General features: G+C 42.3%; 1 protein-coding gene across 1 annotated transcript in view; it reads right to left on the bottom strand.

The window, feature by feature from the left end:
• Nucleotides 1-243: 243 nt before the first annotated feature.
• srbd1 (S1 RNA binding domain 1) overlaps nucleotides 244-24,854 on the bottom strand; it is a 97,062-nt gene continuing 72,451 nt past the window's right edge. The window contains exons 16-20 of the mRNA XM_072676858.1: nucleotides 22,664-22,770; nucleotides 19,139-19,306; nucleotides 16,668-16,817; nucleotides 5,778-5,962; nucleotides 244-1,023 (exon numbers count right to left, since the gene is read on the bottom strand). Coding sequence (XP_072532959.1) covers nucleotides 731-1,023; nucleotides 5,778-5,962; nucleotides 16,668-16,817; nucleotides 19,139-19,306; nucleotides 22,664-22,770 — 903 coding nt within the window. The 3' untranslated portion in view covers nucleotides 244-730. The remainder of the gene's footprint in view (nucleotides 1,024-5,777; nucleotides 5,963-16,667; nucleotides 16,818-19,138; nucleotides 19,307-22,663; nucleotides 22,771-24,854) is intronic.

The raw sequence follows: 24,854 nt of genomic DNA, 5'->3' as shown, positions 1-24,854 counted from the left end.
TGCCTATGTTATATTTAAGAGCAAAGTATCTTCTGTGGGTTAAAAGCAACTTCAGAAAAAGCCCTTGAATTGATCATCATTTCACCAAGCTCTGAAAACAATGTAGTTAGGGTTAAAAGGGGAAGCCTGCTAAACTGTTACTTATTCTAGTAATGACTACTAAATCAATTCCAACGATGTTGGATGAAATAGCTATGAGATCAGATAGGAGAAAAGAAAATAACCCACAAAGATGACAACCTGTCAATGTGAAAAAATGACATTTACTAGCCAGTTTCTTTCTAAGCTCAATTACATCCAATAACATACTTTGAGAATTTTGGCACGTACAGTATTGTCTTATATTGGTACAATTGGTACTACTTATCAAACTCAAACAAATTATAAAGTGATTTCTAACTTATTTTGCAATAACACAAGCATTAAGCCTAGACTTGCACAGTGTGCAAATGCACTGTATGCAGAACAGAACCAGAAAAATGGTGTAAACTGAAATTACTACATTAACCAATCAGAACAAACTTAGGGTAACTTAAGATAACATATGTGCTTGTGCTCTGGGTCTCGCTGATTGGTTTGGTGCGCCTTCTACATTTACTTAGGAGTAAGGTAAAGAGGCTCAATATAAAGCTGAATCCCACTTTCCCTGAATCCCTGGAGCTTGATCTTAACTACTGTGAACAGAATGGCTAAGCAGTCGCAGCTCTTTTTCGTGCTCGATCCACAGGTCCTATCTGAGAACCCTGACGAGATCCAAGGAAATCCGGTTCCGTTGAAGATCCACGTCTATAACACGGACTTCAACTCGTTCTCCTGGTCCTAGGGCTAGACTTCGGCGTCTCTTGTCAGTAGGCAGTTTATCAGGAGTGATGTAGCGCTTTGGGATGAGTCCGGATCGGCCCACTCCGATATCAACGAAGGCCCCGAATAAAGCGGTGTTCTCCACACGCCCTGTCAGGAGCATGCCCTTGTGGAGGTCACTCATGGAAACGATCCCTCGCTTAAAGTCTGCTTGCTCAAAGTCTATGAGGAGAGAGCAGGATAGCAAAGTAAGGACCAGGTGAAGAAAGGGTGAAGAAAAGGAAGGTTGGGGGGCAGGGGGAGACAGATTCCATTTAAAAATGTATTTCCAGCAAATATTGGCAACAATTCCACAACCATTGATATTGGTACTAGGCCAACCTCAGCAGAAAACGCTGGATCAGGTACTGATGGGGGAAGAAAAAAAGGGAGTAAAATGGATTATACATAATTTAGCCATTTATGTACTCTCTACAACTGCACGCTCAGTCCAAATTACACTGCACGGTTTATTTCTGTTTTCTTAAACTACACTTGGCTTATTCAAAGAGCCAATTAAGCAAAGTCTGGATATCCATATACTTCACTAAGTATGAACATGGTGACAATGAGTCGAGGTGGGATTTAGATTTATGCTCAGCGCTTAAGCATGACTATGTAACGGAGCGGTTGAGAAATTTGAGCACGGTAGCTTATGTCGAGATGGGATTTTGACCCCAGAGCTGTCAGCAATGCACTGTTACAAAATGACTGAATAAAATCTACATATTACGTTGTTACAGTATTAAATATTTACTATTTATTAATAGAATTCATATTTACTATTAGATTGTTATTAAATTAGATTACTATATTTTTAGCCTCCTAGAATTGGTTTAGAATGACTGGTTTGAATTGTGCATTGATTTAGTTATTGATTTATTTTTTATTATTTAAATAATCCTTAGAATGTAATAAATTTTTTAAAATAAAAGACTTTAAGAGGCTAATAAAAAATTGTGGATTGTCGGGGTGTAGCAGTACATGGTGGTTCACATCACGTTTTGGTATGATACTTTATACATAAACATTTAAAATGAACAGATAAAAAAAAATGTGCATTGTGAGAAGTGAATTTGTCTCACATATGTTTTACATCAATCAGCCATAACATTAGCACTCAGCACTGTCCCTGTACCACAACAGCGCTACCACAACAGATCTGACTATTTGACGCACAAACTCCACAAGACCTCTAAAGGAGTCCTGTGGCATCTGACACCGAGACATTAGCAGCAGATCCTTGAGGTCCTATAAGTCCATGACTCTGTCGTCGATTCACCGGTTGTCCTTTCTTGGAGCACTTTTGGTAGGTACTGACCACTGCATACCGGGAACACCCCACAAGACTGATGCCTGCCTGATGTTTTGAAGATGCTCCGGCGTAGTCGTTTACCCCTTACAATTTGGTTCTTGTCAAAGTGGCTCAGATCCTTATGCTTGCCAATTATTTCTAACACACCACCCACCTTCCTTCAAAAACTGACTGGTTACTTGCTGCCCAATATATCCCACAATCAATGTTTCACACTTTACCGGTGTTAATGTTATGGCTGCTTAAACACTTCAAAGCTTCAAAAGTATTCAATGCCCAACCTTCCCAAAGAGAAGACTGAGGAAAACACCCTTGCTGATTTGAAAGAAGCAGGCAGCATTTCTAGCTCCTGTGTGTCATTTGTACTCGTCATAGTCAGACCCCAATCGGCATTTGTACCTTATTGTGGTGGTAAGGGACTCACACGCATACGTTACACCCATACTGGGTTGCTATCAGCATTGACCAAAGTTTTAATATCAGCAGCAAAGAAAAGAAGTGGCCTCATGGCATCAAAACTTTCACAGTTCTTTTCTAGTGAGCTATGATCTGCCTGACATCACTGGATTTGAGCTAGTCCAAGCAAAATACCATGCAAGACCTGCAGAAAGTAGGACTAGGACTAGAGTACCACTGGAGCTCCCTAAAACAAATGAAATTACCAGTCCCTCTCTCTCTGCACTCCTTCCGAGTCCATTTAGTGTCTTCTGGGGGAGACTTATTCTGGAAGGTGCTTTTAGACAAACATGGCCTCTCCACAGGCTCTGTGGTTCAGGAAACATTCATCTGTGATTATTCTTATCCGGGACACCTTACCTAACACACGGATCACATGGCAGCTATTTATACAGCTGGCTATAGAGGGAGCCTCATCAGGGAACTGAACCTGCAACCTCCTGATGAAAAAGCCAGTGTCCCAGCCACTGGACAAGACACATAGCTCTGACCCACAGGCGTGCGATCTGCTGAGGGTGCGACTGTAACTTTGGTCGCAGACAATGGTGTGAATACATAAATAGAACATGTGTGCAAAACAACTCTAGATAACATCTAAACAGTGTTTGCGGCTGAGGAATATGTGTACTGGAATGTGCAGAGAAGGAGGCATGCCTTGTCTCTTGTCCTTATCTAACCACATAAAAAATGTAGCTCTATTGTATAAACGAACCTCAACCCCCTAAAATAGTTTGTATGTTTTGCCAGAAATCCACAGTTAAGAAAAATCCCAATGCATGCAAATAAAGAACTCTGTCTTGCCCCTAAAGACATTACTGTACACATGCATATCTCCAATACTATGTACAAAATAGGCTTGGGCCAAGATCCAACACACAATATTACAGAGCTTTCTCATTAGAAGTGTATACAAAATGAGGAGCAGATATGATGAACTGCTATGCTGGATTAGCTGAAGGCTGAGATCTGCTATGGGTTAGGTGGATCTGATATATCTGCACCCAATCAATGGGAAATTTTATTCAGTTATTGGTCCGATATTGGAATCACAGTTGATAAGTACAGAGCTTTCATTCCACTAGTTGCCTAATGAGCCTTGGGAGCAACCTGCCACACTAACTTCAATTCAGTGTCCATTTTATACTGTATATACACTAAATGGACAGAAGTATTGGGACATCTCCTAATTTCTTGTCAATTCCGAAATCAAGGGTATTAAGAAGAGTTTATCTCTATATGTTGGAGTAATTATCTCTACTGTCCAGGGAAGGCCTTCTATTAGATTTAGAAAACCTGGTTGCACAGCTTCACAGCTCAGTGCCAGGGGGTTTAATGCCTGACATCAGGCACTGTGCCAAAACGTTCATGTTTATCTGCTCCAGAGAATCCTATTCTATTGCCAATACTTCTCTACAGGGACTAAATAGCAATGGGTGTAACTTAAGGTAGCTGAATGCATTCATTAGAAGGGGTGCCCACAAACATTTGGACATACAGTGTATAGTCACAATAAACTATTTGATTTGCTAAAGAATCTCATACTCTGCGCCACATCTTCCCATTAAGGTAAAATGATCATTCTGTGGTATGTCTGGTGTTGAACATCGGCTCACAGTCATTTTCATCCTGCCCCAAGTCTCCCTAAAGACACATCACAGCATTAATCTTAATTATGCTTCAGATGGCAACAATGAACATACCGCACATTACTGTCAGCCACACTAGGAAAACCCTGTCCTCTGGCCCGACTGAGGGTAATGTTAAAACCAGGATCTGCATTTGTTGTTCACATGGTTTTATTCTTGTAGTAAGAGTGGCTGTGGGACCCATTGAGAGAGTGTTACTCTGCTTTCCTCTTTAAACACGCCGCTGCTCTCTCATTAATGATATATCTGTCGGCAGGGCGAGTTTAATAACTTGGGTCTTCCCCCAAATTACTCGGCGGGACTTCAAAAAGCTTGGAGCACCGCCCAGATCTCGCTCAGACCAGAGTCAGACTCTGGGGAGGGGAGCAGACGATGGTGAGGAAGTGAAGAAGAGAGAGAGAGAGCACGAGAGCAACAGACAGAAAGCCAGACAGACACACTGTTCCCTTTAATCTGTTTGAATTATGGTCATGGGGGGAGAAAGTGTGACTGTGTGTGTATATGTGTGTGTGTGTGTGTATGTGTGTATGTGTGTGATGCAGTAAACTGTTATGTAACATCACAACACTGCAATTTTTCATCTTATTTTTAAAGTTCCTACTGTGTACGCTGTACACGAATGAGCCAAAACATTATGTCCATTTCCGTTATATTGTGACTGTGGTGCAAACACTGTATTTCCAAAATGGCAACTTTACAGGAGAAGGGAAAACCTTTTTAACTTTTACTCTAAACGTCATTTTGGAGAATTTTTATTGGTCCTTTTATCACATGACATTTTGACACAATGTAACTGCCAGATTCACACTCATGTCAAAAAGCGCAGAAATAGAGAAAAAAGGCTTTTGTGTGACACTGACTACATGCTGTTGCTTTAAAGATGCCCTGAGGTATCTGGCACCAAGGTGTTAGCAGCAGATCCTTCAAGTCCTGTAAGGACAATTGCGAGGTGGAACAGTTGTGGATCGTCCTTTCAATAATGGAGCGGGGTTAGCATGAGCACTTTCACTTTTGCGTTATCTATGAGTGGTCATAATGATTTGGCTCAGAGATAGGTGTATGTGGTGTTGTTGTGGTCCTGGAGCAGCCCTGCATATATTGGTGCACAGATCCCGACTCAGCGTTCTCCGACAGACACCACCAAACCCAACTTTGGGTTGGGTTGCTCATCTGTGTGTGTTTGTTGAGGGACTCATTAAATGACAAATGTTCTCCCCCTTTAGAACTGTTCTAGTTCCTTTAGAAATGTTCTGTGCCTTTTAGGTTGTTCCAGGCTATTTTACAATGCTTTCCCATTTTACACTAAAAAATATTATAGAAAAGATCATTTAATCCACGTCGGATTCTTAGAAGGACATTTACCGTCAGAATCATGCAGGTTAAATTTATATGTGAGACGGTGTGGTGCTTTAAAGCACTAACAACACATGAAAATGGGTCGAAAACACACAATAGCTCTACTTTCATGTTGAGGTCCAGCACTGTGGTAGCCCTGAACCAGAAAAGGGACCCACTCTTACCCTGACGAATGTCAAAACCGGGCGGCTGGGTGAGGCCATCCACGATAAGCTGTAGGGTCTCAGGGCAGGTGTTGAGAGACTGGGCCAAAGCCTCCAGACCACTACTCTTCACACTGCTCTCAACCTGCTGCCTGAGCTCAGCACTACCCAGCTGGTTCAGACTCCCGCCAACCTGAGACAGGAACCTGGAGAAGAGGACACACAAATGATTACACACACATTCAGGACAAAACATTGGCTGATAAAGTTCAGTGCATAATAAAGACTATGCTCCACAGACAGGCGCATGCACATTACAGGCTGTGTAATAAGGCAGTGAAGTCTCATGGTCTAGGGGAGGTGCTGTCATAATGAATGGCTTTTTAATAGACCTCCCTAGAGCCCAACACACATGGTGAATACACCCCACCACCCCCCACCCCAACCCAGCCTGCGGCTGAAGGCCTGACTCGCATCGAGGAGGGAAGGGAAAGGGGAGTGGAGGTGAGACTAATTATGCCCTAAATCCTGATCTCCAGGGTCCCAGAGATGAAGACTCTGTCTCCTTCCATAAATCACATAGCTTTGCAAGTATATTAAAAAGAGCCACTGGTGGGGCCTTAGTGAGACAACAGGAGCACTCCCATAAACCAAAGCCCAATCCAACACATTCAGCAGTGCAGATCCAGACAGGAAGGCTTACTTTACTCTAGGCCTTTTCCAGGCTGCAGTCATAGGCCTAGGCTTTTTTTTTTTTAGAATAAATAGACACTCAAAGACAGTAAAATACCAATAATCTATTAATTTGAGATGTGACCGAACATGTATAAAACACACATAACAATCTCACCATACCCAACAAGATGTCTTTCTCAAAAATGTAAGTGTTCTGCTCCACTTTACCTTAAAATCGAGAGCAAAAGCACAAAGCATATATTACCTTGCAAATCCTTGTATTGAAGTATTGCCAATAGACTCTCTACCTAGGCAGTAGAGACAGTAACTCCAACAAAAGTAGGATAAACACTTGTAATACTCATGTTTCAGAAGGAACGATGAATGAACAGATGTCCCAATACTTTTGTCCACATAGTGTGTTGCTTATATTTAATACAAAATATTGCACATTTAATACTTACATATAAATATACATACATACATACACAAATATACATATATATATACATACACACACATATATATATATATATATATATATAGTTAAGTATAAATATATATATATATATATATATATATATATATATATATATATATATATATATATAGTTATATAGTTAAGTTGTATATATCTACAACTTTACTGTGTAAACAAAGAATACATCTTAGCTTGTGGCTAACTTAGCACTATTAAAGTGTACTCTTAACAGTCCAGGAACCTAACCAAGAGTTCTGTTTGTGGACTTCAGCCAGCGGCAGGCAGCAGGTGCAGCTAGGAAAACGTGTCAGACATCCAGACCCTCAGTACTGGAGTACCACAAGGCTGTGGGCTCCTACCCCTGTCCTGAAGTTGCGGATGATGACGCTGTGCTTGGCCTCCTACCCAATGGCGAAGAGCTTGCCTACATAGAGGAAGTTGAGCAGCTGGTGTCCTGGTGCATCAGATCCCATCTGTTGCTGAACGCACAAAAGACTGTAGAGATGATGGTGGACATCAGACATCTATGGCTTTGTTTTTTTTTCCCACTGTGGAGTCACTCAAGCTCCTGGGCACCAGCATATCCAGCATATCCTGAAGTGGTAGATCCCATAGACCAGCAGAGGATGTTCTTGCTGAGGCAGCTGAAGAAATTCAACTTGCCACAGGCCCTGATGAGCCAGTTCTACACAGCAATCATCGACTCCATCCTCACATCATCTACGTATGACCATCTGGTTTGGATCGACCACCTCTCAAGAACGAGCCAAACTCCAGCACATAATCAGGACAGCATCATTGGGTGCAATCTGCCAACGCTTCAAGAAATATAACAGCAGGTTCTTGAAACACGCTGGCAAGATTATAGCCAACCTCTCTTACTCTGGACAGAACCTCCTTCAACCACTTCCCTCTGGTAGACGCCTTAGGGCCTTCAAAGCCAGCACATCTAGACAGGCTAACAGCTCTTCCCCCCCCCCCCAAGAGCTACAGAACTCAACCACGGTGGACTCCACTCTATGCCATGTGTTCTGCACAATTCTGTAACATCTGTAATCATTGCAACATTCTGTTAATAATATCCTATTTTTATGCTTTCTGAGACCCTGCCCATACGCATGTATCCACATATTCTATGTTGGCTCCCTTCATGCCGGAATTTCTAGATGTATCTGGTGGTGTCTGACACCAGGACATCAGCAGCAGATCCATGAAGTCATGCAAGTTCCAAGGTGGGGAGCCATTGTGAATCGGACTTGTTGACTTCTTCCAGCACACACCCCACATACTCTCGACTGGATTGAGATCTGGGGAATTCATAGGCCAGGATAACAACTTGAACTTTTCTTCATGTTCCTAAACCCATTCCTAAACAGAGTGTGGAGTATGGCAGGCAGCATTATCCTGCTAAAAAAGGACAATGCCATCAGGGTCTAACACTGCCTAGATTGAGTGTACCTGGTCTGCAACAATGTTTAGGTGGGTGGCACATGTCAAAGAGACGTGACATTAATGCCAGGACCCAAGGTTTCCCAGTGGGACACTGCTCAGAATACCACACTTTTCGAAATGTAAAAAATTGGGACTCATTGGGAGACGTGATCTTCAAGGTCCAGTTCCCAGAGTGGCCTTGGCCTTGGCTACACAGCTCCACACTTAGGTATGATGCTGTGAGTTTTGTTACCCGAAATGTCTTGATTTTCTATTCCCTTCACTTCCATTGTGCACTGATGGGCCCTGGGTGCCCAAAACCATGTTGCCAAGTTGTGGTTTGTCCCTCCTCACACCACTGCTGACCGGGGGTGCAACCCTTTGATTTGGCCCTTGGTCGCTGCTTAGGTCTTCACTTCATTTCTCCTACATCCAACAAGTCGCCTACAAAGACCGATTGCTCAGTAACCATCAAAAATATCTCAGAGCTTAATGTGCACCGCTGTTGGTTCATCCGTGTATATCATGCACTGAGTAACTGTGGTGTAGTCCAGGCAGGAACAACCTCTGGTGTAGTTGAGGAACATCAACTGTGCAAGGAAAGCACTTGACATGCACTTCTTACAGTGACAGAAGAGAACACACACAGACTTAAAAGTGCAGACATGTGCACACAACCAAGTGTGTGTGACAGCAGGGTAGCTGGGAGAACACGGGAGATCAGTGTGCCCAGAGGTGGCTGTGGAATGTGGGGCTCCATGGCTCTGCTGGAATGTAGGACAGGGGGGACACACTGCTGAGCCAGACCGCTGATGGATAGCCGTCGCTGTGGCAGCCTGACGCCAGCCAGTCACCACAGCTGTCCTCACTGTGACTGACAGGGCAGGTGGGCAGAGGCTCCACCCACTTCCTGCAGTACACAGAGGCACTTCTCTGCGTAGACACTCTGAAACAGTTGCTTGTGCAGAAACGCTAATACATCGCCTCCCACACACAAAAACATTATGTTTTTATATCTTTGTAAGGACCTGCGCCTAGCTAAACCGAACCTTGACTTAGAACTTGACTAAATGATTACCATTCCCCCAGACCTAGTAAAAAGCTGGATCTAACAATAATATCTATAAACCAAATGTATTTATTTAATTAAAAATATATATATATATACATATATATATATACATATATATATATATATATATATATATATATATATATATATATATATATATATATATATATAATAAAAGGTCAACATTCTCTTAAGGTTTCCCAAGAAATAATAAGCTGCAGACACACAAAACACACACAGACAGACTATTCTTTATGCCTGCCTGGCCTCAATACATGTGTGGTTGCCAAAGACTGTGGTGTTGGAGCGTAACTGAAAACTGTGTGTGTACAAACTGTGCGGCAGCTGTGTGAGACCACGCCAGCTCCTTGCTCTTCTCGTTCTCGGGTCTCCTCCGTGGAGCTGGTTTTCAAATTAAAGACACATTAATCAAAGCGTCTGAAGTTTCTTGAAACAGACATCAAAGTAATCGGCACATTACGTCTTTCCTATTCACGGGAAACACAGAAGTCCGGAATTCCGTGAACGTGGCTTCATGCTCACTTAGTAGTCACTAACAGTTCACAAGCAGACTCGGGTCTGCTGAAAGAATAAAAAAATAAAGTTATGGTGTGCTGAAAATGTAGAAACACAGACACACCTGATAGATTCCAATGTGCCTCTCAGGTTAAGCGAGCTGTATGTGGTTGTGTCAGTGCTTCAGGCAGTAACACACATCTTCACAGCTGGATCAACACATCTGCCACTTAAGCTGGGCCGATTCAGCAGAGCATGCACCTTCGATCTAGCCTGACCTCAAGCTGATAGAGGATAAAATCTGGCTCAAGTGGATCCAAAAGGGAAATGAGCAATGCATTATAATCCTGGGCTGCATTTACTTCTCCTGATACTCAACCACACACAGGTTCTAACTGGGACATGACTGACAGAAAAACACTGCCACTGATTCTGCTCCCAATCTCAGTGTTTGGGCTAAAAGTCCTATCAATATCATTTATATTTATATATTAAATAATTCTAATATATAAACCAGACCCCAATAGATTAAGTCAGCATAGCATCTAACCTATTTGGCATTAAATTGTTAAATCTTAAGATTATTATTCAGCAATTACATGGGAAATAGTGCAAAGTGGCTCATATGGAGTAGCAGTGCAAGTCTGAATCCACTGATGGTTCCATGAAGCCTAAGAATTGGATTACATACTGTCAGGGGTCAATTTCTAAATGTGAGGTCAGTCAGAAACTGGCAGTCTTAAATGATGAATCACTAAATGCTAAAACTGCTTATTTCTGAACCCCCTTAAGGCCAGAGTGCACAGAGTGCAAAACTTGGTGTGCCACAACTGGGATTGGATATTGGGAGGGTCTAGAAAGTTCTCTCCTTATTCACCACAAATATGTCAATGTTGGGGATTCAAAGTCTGGTTTGTGTACTCCTTAAAACTTCAACCTAAAAACAAGCAACGAGTCTCTGACTACATATGCCATTCTGGCAACATGCCATTTTTAATGCTAAAATAGCACCATCATCATGCTTGCACCATGACATTCCCTCCTTTAAGCATTCTGGCAGTTACAGGTACATCACCACAGTCTGTTTGCTTATTTAAATAATGCACATAAAAAAAAGGACTGAATTTTCTTTACAATGTGAAATATTTGTCCAGCCATATTTTTATCAATACGTTCAAATTCAAATCATTTTAAAATCATAACGGAGCATATTGTTTGTCTTGCCGTGATCACTGACAAAATAAGAAATCCTACATTTTTTAGACTAATCAAGCGTAGGTCACATTGCTAAGCTACACATAGGCAAGGCTAACATCAGCATTATTATTTCACACCACCAAACCAAATATTAGCCATCTACTGTGAAAGTCGCTTGACCACCACACCTGATAAAAAAATGTTGCACCATGGTGAAGTTTCTAGTTTAATGAGGGCAAAACTGCAGGAGTGTTTTTTTTTTTTTGATGTATTTAATTGAACATTGTCTTTATTGTTCTAATACTGAGAGCTGAAAGGGTTAAGACCTTGCTCACGGCTCAACAATGGCAGCTTACCGGACGATGGTATTAATGGTGGATCACACTGTGATCAGTAACCCAGCAGTCACCACTGGCCCATCAAGAACTCACAATGCTCACAAACACATTTAAAGCACACAGGCCTTTCTTCTCCCGTAATCAGTGCTTTATTGGCTGTATTTCCAACAATGCCGATATACTCATGGATCCATGGAATATCGGCACCAGCAGCATTAATTGGAATGAATCAGCCGGGCCCTTTTTCTTTCAGCTGCACAGCGAACAACCTCTCCACCCCTGTGTGTTTCTTTACAGCCTCTGCGTCTCAGTGGCAGTCTCCCCGGAGCTCAGGGGCCAAGCGGCCCAGCCTGAGAGAGCTGCGGGGCAGTGCTGCGGCTGATTTATGAAGAGCCGGCGTGCGGGCGCGGGCGGTGGCGGCCCATCAGGCCGGGGGCTCGGGTTTCTCCCTGGTGTGTTTGTGTTTGGGAGGGGGGGGGGGGCAAGAGCCGGAGTGGTCAGGAGCGAGCGGAGCAGAGCGCAGCTTCTCCAGCAGGGCTAATGAAAAGCAGCTCCACCGAGGAGCAGCACAGGGGAGGCCCTCTGCTTCATGTACTGCAGGCCACAGGGTGGGCCCCCATATAGAGGCTCTCCAGACACAGTCACAGGGACTTCAGCACTCTTTTGAGGGGATGCCCGTAAAATACATCCTACAGTATCCGTCTCAAAAGCACAGCACACTTTGAGAGGAAGTCAATCAGTCAGTCAATTAAAGGATCTGCTGCTAACATCTTGGTGCCAGATACCACAAGACACCTTTAGAATCCATACCGAATGGTCAGATTGGTTGTGGCGGCATAAGGGGGACCTGCTCAAGTTTAGGCAGTTGTTCATGTTACGGCTGATCTTTGTACTTTTGACCACAAATTTAGTATCGTAATTCATTTACTCACCAAACGTTTTATTTTCTAAGATTCTCATGCATAAAAGTCATGCTGTCTGGCTTGGTAAGCTCGACTTTACCCAACTGATGTTTTTTTTTCTTTTCCTTTTTAATCTCTGCAACCTGTACTTTCTTCTAACTGTTTTTTATTCAGTGATTGTTGGGGGACTGTGAAGTGAGAAGCATAAGCACTGACTAATCAAGCTGACTAATCAAATAGCTGCCAATATTCAACATTATTAATGTCAGGTTGAGATTCATCTACCAATACAATTCCACCAGTGTGTTTCCCTAGTTTTAAAGAATATATGCTCCCCCTATGTATAACAACATATTAAAAAATTCACGTTAGGGGGTTGATACCGGGTATGTGGAGGTGGGATTTAGTGAAGGAGCCAACGTTATATGACCAGTGCGATTTGGAAAGTCAACATTTGGAAAGTCGGCACTCTATTTGGGACTGAACTGAATTTTCAACCTTGTGGGGGCGCACTATCCGGGATTGAAACATTAAAAAGAGTGATCGTTGGTATTACATGGCTTTTGCTGGACAAATCACTTATATATACAAAATGTAATGAGACTAATATCTCAGAAAACATTTGTAGATGTAGAAAATAGACTTTAGAAAAATATATATAAATAATAATAATAAAAAAGATTTTTCAAGTCTATTTTCTACTTCTACAAAAATTTTCAGATATGATAGTCTTGTGGAATGTTGTTGATTTTGTCTCTATGTCTATATTGCACCAGTTACCCAGTCTAGGAATACTGACACAGCATTACTGGCTAGACTGATACTTCCGCCAACACAGGCTAAAACAAGATCATCTCATATCATCTCCGCTACCATATCTCTCGTTTTGCAATTCAAATCATCTATTTGTGTCCATTCATTTCCATGTTAACCCACATGTGAATGACTGAACACAAACCAACATATAGTCACAGTTTGTCAGTTCTTTAACCGAACCCACACCTTTCTTTGGAAACCCATCAGGGGGTCAGCAGCCGAGCATTTGCCAATGTGTGTGCGCGCGTATTTGTGTGTGTGGGAAGTGCTTCCCAGTGGTAGGACTAAGGGTATCAGGTTCATCACATTAGAGCAACACGATCCACCATTACCGCCTGCTGGCCCACGCTTCTCACAGAGCGGCCATCGTGCAACAATCACCCCCAGAGTGAGAGGAGGGTAAGCACACGTCCACACAGGCACAATGTGTGTCTGATTTCAGAGCTCTTTTCTCCTGTCCACACCAATCTCGCAGCCCACCATATCCTGGGAAGGGCCCCGTCCCTCTGTGCTGGGTTGTTGGAGGGCCCTGGAAGATTTTCATTGAATTGCAAGCTCACATTAACTGCTTTATTTAAGTGCTGGGACACACATGGGGGAGAGGCAGCGATCGAGAGAGGAAGAGAAAAAGCCTGAGAGAGAGCGAGAGAGAGAGAGAGAGGCCGTCTGCGTCCAATAACGCGAGGGGGGCTGAGGGAGAGTGAGCGAAATAGAGCGCGAGCCGGACAGAAGAGAAGACTGATGAATCCAATGCAGAAATGGGCTGCAGATTGTTGGGAATCTGTCAAGCTTGTCATCATCATTATAAAGCCATCGTTCAGACGTCCTGCTCGCATCATTAGCCCTCCGGTTCCAGCTCTGGCGAACGTCCGGCCTTTCGCGTTCAGGCACACTTTATTAGCAATACCCCAAATTCCTCCCACACCTCCTGGAAACCCTTGTTTCAAGTCCGCTACATTAGCCCGGCGCTACATTACGAACTCAGCACTGCTGGTGGCCATGTTTAATCAAATGCTGTTTTTCCAAGAAAAATAAGGCCAGGCCTCACAATGACAATCGGAGTCTAGCAGAACATCCATTAGCGCAGCATTTGGTAACGATAGAGTGTGCCGATAATACGGGAGACTGCGAGGGAGGCTTTTTCAGCCTGGTTTAGTAGGAAATGAAGCCGAACGGAGAGAAAGGAAAACAAACAGAAGGAGAGAGTGGAGGGAGGATATGACAGGGTGATTATTCCCCCCTCTCCATGCCCCTAAGTGGCTTTATTAGACCTCTAACCCCCACAGACGCCTATGATGACAGATCAGGCCAAGCGTTGGCAGACCAGCCCACTCCCCTAACCCCCAAAACACTGTTTATGAGGACCATACAGAATTAATGACGGGTCACACAGATATATTTATCCCTATGTTATCAATGTGAATACAACTTTGCAGTCATGAGAATGGATGCGCCGCCAGAACACACAGTGTGGTCAGCACGGTGAACGACCACTAGTACGTCAGCTCTGTCTGCTTTGCCATCCACTTCTAATGTGCGCGTATGTCTTAATACAGAGCTACCAAGTAAAACGGGCATAGGAGTGAAAGAAAGAAAAGCAAGGCGATGAGTGAAGACAGCCCCTGCCATAAAACCGAGCTGGGGCTGAGCTATTTTGCTTACAAAGCACCAACAGTGTGGGCCTAATTCATATTCAATTAGTCAAATTCCTCCGCACACATGGACACATTCATTTTCACTTGACTTGCAGCTGTCAAGCGCGCAGCCCTAGGAGCTTCCGTACAGACACATCTCCTGGCATAGGCTGTCACAAGTGTCAGAGAGGAGTAGTCTAAACAGACCTCAGCAGCACAGCTGCAGGCACAGCTTCCATTCACAGCCACAGAGGCAGCAGCACATGCTCAACGTGCTTTTTAACATGAGCAGTGGCAGCGCTAACAGTTCCACTTACACACACACACACACACACACACACACACACACACACACACACACACACACACACACACACACACACGCTCTTGTTTTTATACAATGGCAGGGTGTGGGGTCACACATACAGTGGAAAGGCCACAAGTGAAAATGCTTCTGTTCTGGCTAGGTGGTAGCCAGCTCCTGAGGTACACTATCTGTCCAAATATTTGTGGACACCCCTTCTAATGAATGCATTCAGCTACTCTAAGTTGCACCCATTGCTGACACAGATGTACAAATACACACACACACACACACACACACACACACACACAGCATGTCTTGTCCCTATAAAGAAGTACTGCCAATGGAATAGGACTGTCTGGAGCAGATAAACATGAACCTATTGGCACTGTGCCTAGTGCCAGGCGTGGGTTAGAGGGGTAAAAAGCCCCCCAGCACTGAGCTGTAGAGCAGTGGAGCTGTGCTCTCTGAATTGATGGTGCTCCGTCCCATTTATTTGGGATGTTTTGGGGAGTTGGGGATGAGGTGGGGTGGTGATCATTGACACTCTTGCTAATTTGAAAGAAGAAGGCGGGTCTTCTAGCCCCAGCATGTCACTGCACTCGCCATAGTCAGACACCAATCAGCTTGAGCTAAGCTTAGCCTGGCATGTTGCTAACTTGCTACCGACTTAAGGTTTCAGGATGGAACTATGGAATATGTTTATCACCTTTCACTAATAGGCTATCATGTATTGCATGTATCATGGCAGGCACCATACTGTGATGTCTGTACCGTGATGGTTTGGGACAGATACACATACCGTTACATCCTTAGCAAGAACAGTTGGAATTTTACAATGAATTGCAGAGTTTCTTAGTATTTTGTCTGTCCCCGTTTTGTTTAATTGACAGTGTGTACTTACGCTGACATGGAGTGCACATGTTTCTATAAACCCTTGAGAAGATCAAATTCACCTGAGAGTCCGTCTGAACACAGGCATAAATGAACATGACCAAAAAAAGGCCTTTAGGTTTTATGCTCTGAGACTCCGTAAGACTTTTATTACGCCCTAAGGATTACTTATAGGTACCTAAATGCAAAGCAGAGGAAACTGGCTGAGTTGTTCCTAAGTTATAACAGTTGTGTGTGTGTGTGTGTGTGTGTGTGTGTTATTTTATTCAAAATTACAATACATTTTGTTATTTATGATTTCTCAGACCCAGAGTAAGATTAACCTTACACTAAAGAGAATTGCTAAAGGTGATTCCTCATTGGCACCTCAATTTAGACCAAGAGCAGGCTTATTCATGCTAAGGTTTTTGTAGTCTTCTCTTAAAATACCTAAGATTTTGTCCTCACAAGCAGGTTACCATTCAGCTCCATTCTGTACAAATGTATAAAAACACACTCTCTCACATGCACATACTCAGACACACACAAAACCAGATGCTAGCCCTCCATTTATGCAGATGTGCCCACTCATCCTACACACAGCCAAAGCGATCAATAAAGTGTCTGTGAACGTGTTACAGAGAGTAAGGTTAGAGTGGTGTTTGCTCTCACCTCATTGCAATGTTGTAGGATTCAGGATGGATGCACGTTTGATCCAGGGGGTTTGGCTGGTTAGAGACGCTGCCAGAGGTTTTGGTTTTGCTCTTCTTTGCTGATGGCTTTTCAGCAGATGCAGAGTCTGGGTTTCCACCTGAGCCATAACTGTATGAACCAGAAAACGGAGAACGTCACAGCTTACGAGTCATACAAGTGTGAGTGTATTAACAGCACATTAAACAGCGTTTTGTTAGAATGGTCAGGTTGAAAGTAGATAAATGTTGATTTACGTTAATAAATACTGTTCTATATTATCCTAGAATAACTGTCCAAATTTTACTTAAAAACAAATTAAAACACTGATTTCTGTAATATCTTACTTAACTGTGTAAGTTTGTGTGTACAAGAGAAGATATGTATTTTGTTAGGCAGATCACATTGCAAATGTTGATGTTAAACATTAAAACTTTGGCCTTTATTATTATTATTATTATTATTATTATTATTCAAGGATTAGTATTAGATAATGTGGCTGTGTGTGTTCACTGTGTGTTTAAAGTAAGAGGGCAAAACCTTTTTTTCATCCTTGTATTTTTGTCATTTGTAGAATTCAAACTATAACAATCCAAAAATGTAAACATTTAAGATACTGGAATTGACCTTCTATTCTCCATGACTTCGGATTACACCCCAAGGATGACTAATCAGCATCTACAAGCAAAGCAGTGCTACTAGCTAAGAATAAGGGACCAATATGAGTTGGTCAACCACTCCCAGCAATATTTACATTTGCAAAAAAAAAAAGTAATCACCTGCAATTTCTGCATTGGTTACTAATAACAATTATATATAACTAGTGTTGTGTTCAATTCATGTCTTTTTCTTAACACATGGAGTAAACATTCACAGTTCAGGCTAGAAAAAGTAAGTGTGTAAATGTGTTTCAGTTCATAAATATTACCGGGATTCCTTGCATGTACAGCTCTCCTCAGGTCAAGCCAGAGCTTCTTGATTGGGTTAAGGTCAGGACACTGATTTGGCTGTTCCAAAACGCAAGAAGTCATGGACTGCAGGGGTTTCAGTCCCTGAGGCAGCAAAGAAGCCCCAAACCATGATGGTCCCTCCAACATGCTTCACAGTTAGAATGTGTTTTTGGGTTTGGTAGGCAATGTTCTCTATTTTTTTTTCCCGTAAACATAACGTTGTGCATTTGGGCTAAAAAGTTCCACTTTGGTCTCATTTGTCCATAGAACATATTCCCAGAAGCATTGTGAAACAACCAGGTGGTCTTGGGCAAACTTAAGACAGGCCGCAATGTTGTTTTGGACAGCATCGGCTTCCTTCCATGTCCAAGTCCTTCCATGAATACCTTTCTTGTTTAGTGTTTTTGTAACAGTGGACACATTGGCAAAGGTTTCTGCAGGTTGTAGACTCTTCTTTAGGTCTTTTACTGTTAGCTTTGGGTTCTTTCTCACCTCTTTCAGGATTGCCCGTTGTGGTTTTTGAGTGATCTCACCAGGATGACCACTCTCAGAAAGAACAGGCCTGAATTTTCTCCATCTGAAGAAAAAATGTTTCTACAAATAGAGACACCATGGTTTGTTGTAGACCAAATGTCTTTAGCGATGCTTTTGTAGCCTTTACCAGCTTCATGCATCAATAGAACACATCTTCTGAGGTCTTATGACAGTTGTTTGTATCTAAGCATGCTGTTTTTATGTAATGAGCAAAGCACCTGTGAAACCTACATTTCCATTCTCATCTCCTTAATGGAAACACCTTCTCATGGCTCTCGAAGAAGTCCTTAACACAGAGTTCACTTACTTTTTCTAGCCTGCACTGTGGATGTTTACTCAGTGTTTTGATGAGCAATAAGACATGACAAGTACAACTGTTCGTGTATTGTTAGTTTAGTTAGACTGTGTTTGTCTATACTTGCGTCTCAGATAACAACCAGACGACATTTCATTAGCAATCAATGCAGAAATCAAGGTCATTGAAAGCAGTTCACTTACTTTTTCATGCAACTGCACATTATTTAACCCTGAGTTTCTGCTGTTTACTTGTGTTTAAATGGGGGGTTTGAGGACTGATAACAGTCAGTAGTGTTCCACTAAATCTAGTGAAGCATCACTGAAATCTACTAATATTACATATAAATTATACTAGCGAATATAACTGGTTATGAAAATGTTTCGCCTTAAAATCATATCAGCTGTAACCGCAGAAAATTCCTCATGTGCTGACTACGGGAGGACAAAGTGATTTTGTCGTCGCACATTCAGACATCAAGAGGCATTAGACACTAATTGACGACAATAAATAAATAAATAAATAAATACAAGAACCAAACATTTGATTACAAAGATCTGAGTTTCATGCTGCTGTAAGAAAAGTGTTCCTGCTCACAGGGAAAACGATGGATTTCCACCTGTCTGTATGAACAAAGTCTGAGTGTATAGAGCTGTAGAGCAGCTGGTCCGTACCTGTGCACTGTCTCAGGGTTGATGCGGACGAAGCCAGCGCACTGCTGAAAGCTTTTCGGGCCGAGGCCTTTCACCAGCTTCAGCTGCTCTCGGTTCAGAAAGGGCCCGTTCTTCTCTCTCCACTCCGCTATGCTCCGAGCACGGCCCGCGTTCAGCCCTGCTACATGCCTGCCGACACAACCAGCTAGTCATATCAGGGATACCTACCATCAAACACTCAACGGACACTGACCTTTCACATCATGCCATTCTCTTCTAGCTCCTACTTTTAAATCCAGCCTGTTTTTGGTATTAGTCATCAGCTCAGATGTCAATACCCTCCTTTTCACTACATGCTCTGTGAAGAAACTGCACTTTGAATGCTCAGCCGAGGGGCATGGAAATTCTCTTTCATACTAATCTAATCCTTACATATTCATGTGTGAAAGATTAGTGCAAATATTGAGAACATTTTCCAGAGGAGCTACCAAAAGGTTTCCGAAGAGCTCATAATCTTTGTGACCTTTTCATTTAAGAACAGGCAGGCTTTGAGCGTTTTTTGGTGACACGCTGTGAGCAATTTAAAGTGACAGCTCCCTCCAAAAGCAGCTATGTAAACAGAGTATGTCATCACTTATAAATAAGGCCTGAACAGTGGAGCCGTGAACTTGCAGAGTTTGAGAGTGAGTGAGTGTGTCTGGACTTCTGGAGCTGAGAACTCATTTAAAGTCAGGTAAACAGATGACCTGATCTCTGCCTGCTTCACACTCCACCACTTCTGGCCTTGCATGACATAATACGGGTTTCAGATGCAGTTGCATGAATTTGCAACTAAAAAACAAAAAAAAAAAACGAGCCGCTCCAAAACTAGCCCAACTTAAGGCAGAGGGGCACACAGACATGATGCACTGACTGCCATTCTGTTTTGCAGGTCAGTAATGCAGTTAAAGCACAGCAACTATTCTGCTATTACCTCTGAAATAGCACTATGACTGATGCATGGGTTCGAATCCCAGGTCACGCTGCTTGCCATCAGCAGCCGGAATCAGAGAGAGCACAATTGGCCATGCTCACTCAGGGGTGGGTTGGTGGCACTTTCTCCCCACATCATTCCTAGTGTGATGTTGGTCAGCATAGGTGTCTGTCTGTTAGCTGTTGTATTGGAGCTGGGGAGCCACGTATTCCTCCAAGTGCTGACTACCTAGCAATGCTGCATCAGCGGCAGTTGGGAAAGAGGCGGTTACTGGTTTCACATGTGTCAGAGAACATGTGTGCTAGTCTTCACCCTCCTAGTATTAGGGGCATTGCAAGTGGTATGGATAGTTTACATTAATGGGGATTAAGGAACAGGCCTCTACTATACAGAGCTCAAGTCTGGGTTTCCCAAAAGCGCTGTAGAATAAGAATGATTCTTAAAGCCCTTGTGTACTGGTATTTATATTAAATATGTTTTTATATAATAATGCAGTTTAATTAGTTAAATGCATTAAGCCACCAGTGGCATAAAAATAGCCTTGTAAACACCCCCTACCCCCTGCTGTCTGTAGCGCCGGTGTTGTTAAAGACAAAAACGTGTATCTGGCTAAATTCTGGCTAGCATGCTATGCAGATCAGATCATTAATGTGGCAGCATTTTACTTTTTATTCTAGCCCCTTTTTTTGATGTTTTAATAAAGTGGTGACACTTCATGACTCTCGAGTATGTATTCACTGGATCTGACTGTTTCAAATGTTTTAAAATATAATTTTTAAGAGAAAAAAACCCACCACCAAACATTTACTGTACACTTATCTCTCAGCACAAAGCTGATATTCACATTCTGCCTTGTGTTCTGCACCATTTAAGGTGGAAGGGAAAATTCCTTTAGGAAGCTGGAGAATAACTCTAGCCTTGTTGGTGCAGCCGTGTTTGTTGACAAAAATCAGCACCATCTGAATTTGAAGGAAGTAATGTTATACTGAGGTTATGTGCAGAGATGGTTAGATTTCCAGAAGCACGGCTGAGAAAACAAAATTTCCATGCTGCATCACAGGAGTGTATGTTGAGCACGGAGCCTAAATGAGCAAACGTGTGGCTGGTATGCTGGCAGACCTGGGTTGATTAACACAGTTGTTGGTGTGTTTTAGGGATGCGCTGTGTGCTGTGCGCTGGGGGCGGCAGGTTAGATGAGCTGGTGGAATAGAGGTATGTGACGTAAACATAGTGCTAAGTCTGATTGATTCTTTGGCCGATCTGACATCAGATGGGCCATATTTAGTCCCGGCCAACTTAACTCCAACACAGGAAACTATATATAGTTTCAAACTAAAAAATGTGTTTCGCTTGGTGCTGGTTGTTAAAACAGCTGAAAGATGCCTCACTAGCCCCCAACAACAATAACAGCCCCCAACAGGTTTAATACCTGGAGATGTCAAAGGCTCTAAATAAATTTTTCCATCAACAAGCATGGCTACAAGAAAAGCATCTGCTGTTTCTTATGGAAATTTCATTTGGAAGAAAAAAGAAAAGCGTCTCGCGCGTGGCATCCCATCAGTTCTAACATGTTTTTAGAGAGCGGTCAGACTCGTTGCGGGTTCTTCCCACTGAAAGATCTTGTAATTCGTGACCCTGTATCGCTGATCGGTCGTGTAGTGTGCAAACCATCAACCACTGAAAGATTCATGTGTTTCATGTAGTGTGAAGAGTAGGGCTGCCACTGTGGTATCCCTTTGAAACTTTGCCCAGTGTAGAAAACACCTTTTTGATTGGTGTCGATTTCAGGTTTTCATACTTTCGATGCCTTGGGTTTTTGTACGCTTTTAAAAACAGCCGAATCGGACTCTGCTGCAGCCCTGATTGTTCTTAAAGTTGTAGCTCTGAATGGGGTTGACCGAACTGCAGCCAGAAATGACAGAGAGGTCATGGAGCAGTTGATGGATGAGGAAAAGAGTTATTTGAACTGAAGAGACCTAAAAACTTAATAAAAAAAATAAAAAAATAAATAAAATAATAAAATGATGCGTAGGCTTTAAATATTGACTGCACCCCATTTTTAGTGTCAACATCATGAACTATGGTGACTAATAGTGGCAGCCCTAATGAAGAGCACAGCGATGATGATGATGATGGTGGTCGTGTTGTGTGAACCTGCAATATAGAACCAACAGTACCCAGAACCAATAATTGCATATGACAGATTACCAACCACATCACACTAAACTATGAAAGTCATACTTGAGAATAATTGAAGAATTCTACATCAGTGTGTGTGTGTGTGAGAGTGAGAGAGAGTGAGAGAGAGAGAGAGAGAGAGAGAGAGAGAGAGAGAGAGAGAGAGAGAGAGAGACTCAATAGTTGGAGTGAGAGTTTGTGAATATAAATACGTAAAACAACTTGCTTGTGTGTGTGAGTGCGTGAGTGAGTGTGTGTAGGCATGTAGGTGTGTATGGCTGCAGTCTGGCTCAGGCTGAGTGGGGTGTCAGACTAAACAGAGCTGTGAGCAGTGGTGGGAGGCGAGTGTGAAGTTGCCATGTTGTGACTGCTGCTGGAAACTATTTGGCTTGTACCTCATCAGCGTCTCAGAGCAGATGTTGATGTCCACTCCCACGAAGCTCACACACTCCTGTACCACGCCGTCCAGCGCCGCCCTCAGCAAACTCTGCGACACGTCGTGCTGGAAAGAGTGACCAACCTGGCTTAACATACGTACGTGTGTGTGTGTGTGCGTGCGTGCGTGCAAGACAAGCAAGAAATCCTCATTGCACTCTTTAAAATACAGGTGCTTCAAACGGTTCTTTGACCATTAATATAGAAGAACCATTTCTGGGTCTATAAAGAACCATGTTTATATAAATAGAAGAGTATTAAGAACCTTTAAAATCGGTAAAGAACCTTTACATCAAGCAAAGGTTTTTAGACCTTTAAAATGTCTTTCACACTCCTAAAACAAAAGCCATGCAACTGAAGAACCTCTTCCGGTTCCACAAAGAACCATGATTATACAGATATATGAGTGCAAAGAGCTATTCAATTAGTAAAGAACCTTTACGTCAAGCGAAGGTCCTTTAGAAATTTAAGAAGTTCTTCACACTCCTAAAAAGAAAAAGGTGCGTCGAATAGTTCTTTGAGCCATGCCACTGAAGAACATCAAGCAAAGGATCTTCAGACTTCTAAAAACAAAGATGCTTCAAATATATATATATAATTATATATATATATATATAAAAACATGGTTCTTTGTGGAACCAAAAGTGGTTCTACAGTGACATGACTCAAAGAGCCATGTTTATATTAGTGTAATGTAATATAAGTTACATATAAGTGTAATGAACCATTAAACTGGAAAAGAGCTTTACACAAGCAAAGACTATTTATAAAAAATAATTATTAATTATATAAAAAAAAAAGTCAAATGCTTTTTTGAGCCATGCCACTAAAGAACTATTCCATAAAGAACCATGTTTCTAAAGATATGAGTATGAGTGTGAAGTACTATTAAACGGGGTAAAAAACATTTACATCAAGCAAAGGTTCTTTAGACCTTTAAAAGGTTCTCCACACTCCTAAAACAAAAATATGCGTCAAATTGTTTTTTGAGTCATGTCACTGAAGAACCACTTTTGGTTCCATAAAGAACCATATTTATAAAGATATGAGAGTGAAGAACCTTTAACCTAGTAAAGAAGCTTTATATCAAGCAAAGGTTCTTCAGACTTCTAAAAATAAAGATGCTTCAAATGGTTCTTTGAGTCAAGTCACTGTAGAACCACTTCTGGTTCCACAAAGAACATGTTTATATAGAGATATGAGTGTGAAAAAACATTAAACTGGTAAAGAACCTTTACACAAGCGAAGATCATTTAGAAATTTAAAAGGTTCTTCAGACTTCTATAAAATACACAAAAAAAATATACAAAAAATATAAAAAAATCGAAAAAAGGCAAATGTTTTTTTGAGCCATGCCACTAAAGAATCACTTATGTTTCCACAAAGAATGATATATAAATATATAGAACCTTTCGATTTGTAAGGAACCTTTATATCAAGTGGTCACCCAGCATACGGTCAACGGAGCTGTTCATCCTTGGATTATTGTAGTTTGAAAGGCAGTGAATGCAGTGATCAGGCATGCACAATGTTTACATTTCCTCTTATTTACTTTTGCGCTCATTTCTCTTGAGGTAGATCAACATACGCTAAACAGCAAAGCCCACAAACTGCTGTCAGAACCTCATGAAGCAGCCAGAGTTCAAGCGCCCAGGTTTTTGCCCTTTCCAACTACTGGAGCACACGGAGATCCATGTACGAGCAGAGTTATCGGAACATTATTAAGTGCTGTCATTCAGAAAGTCCCATTCTGAAAACAAGCCTTTTCACAAGGCCAGTGTTGTGCAAGCAGCGGTCAGACCCTAACCCCCCGAATACCTTGTGGTCTTCATGCCGGTCTGAGAGAAGAGACAAGGAAAGCAGCAGAGCGTGGATAGCTTCGCCTCAAGAGAGATGGAGAGAAGTTCGGAGCCTGTTTTTGTTGGAAAGAGCCTGTGACACTTCAAAGTCCACTCGCAGGGGTTTTCCATTAAGCGCAGGGAATTGATAAAGTTAATCCAACCGAACTTTTCACACTTTGGAGGCTTTTTTTTTTTTTAATGGAGATGGAATTCAAAGGGAAGAAAACCACAGAGCAGAATCCAAAACTGACAAAAATTAGGAGCAAGTGGGGAATTCTGACCAGCCTTTGTCTGAATTGCTCAGGGACTC

This window comes from Salminus brasiliensis, chromosome 4 (genome assembly GCF_030463535.1).
Source record: "Salminus brasiliensis chromosome 4, fSalBra1.hap2, whole genome shotgun sequence".
In the NCBI taxonomy this organism is placed as follows: Eukaryota; Metazoa; Chordata; class Actinopteri; order Characiformes; family Bryconidae; genus Salminus; species Salminus brasiliensis.
The sequence above is the reverse complement of the archived record's forward strand: the minus strand, read 5'-3'. Positions and strand labels throughout refer to the sequence as shown.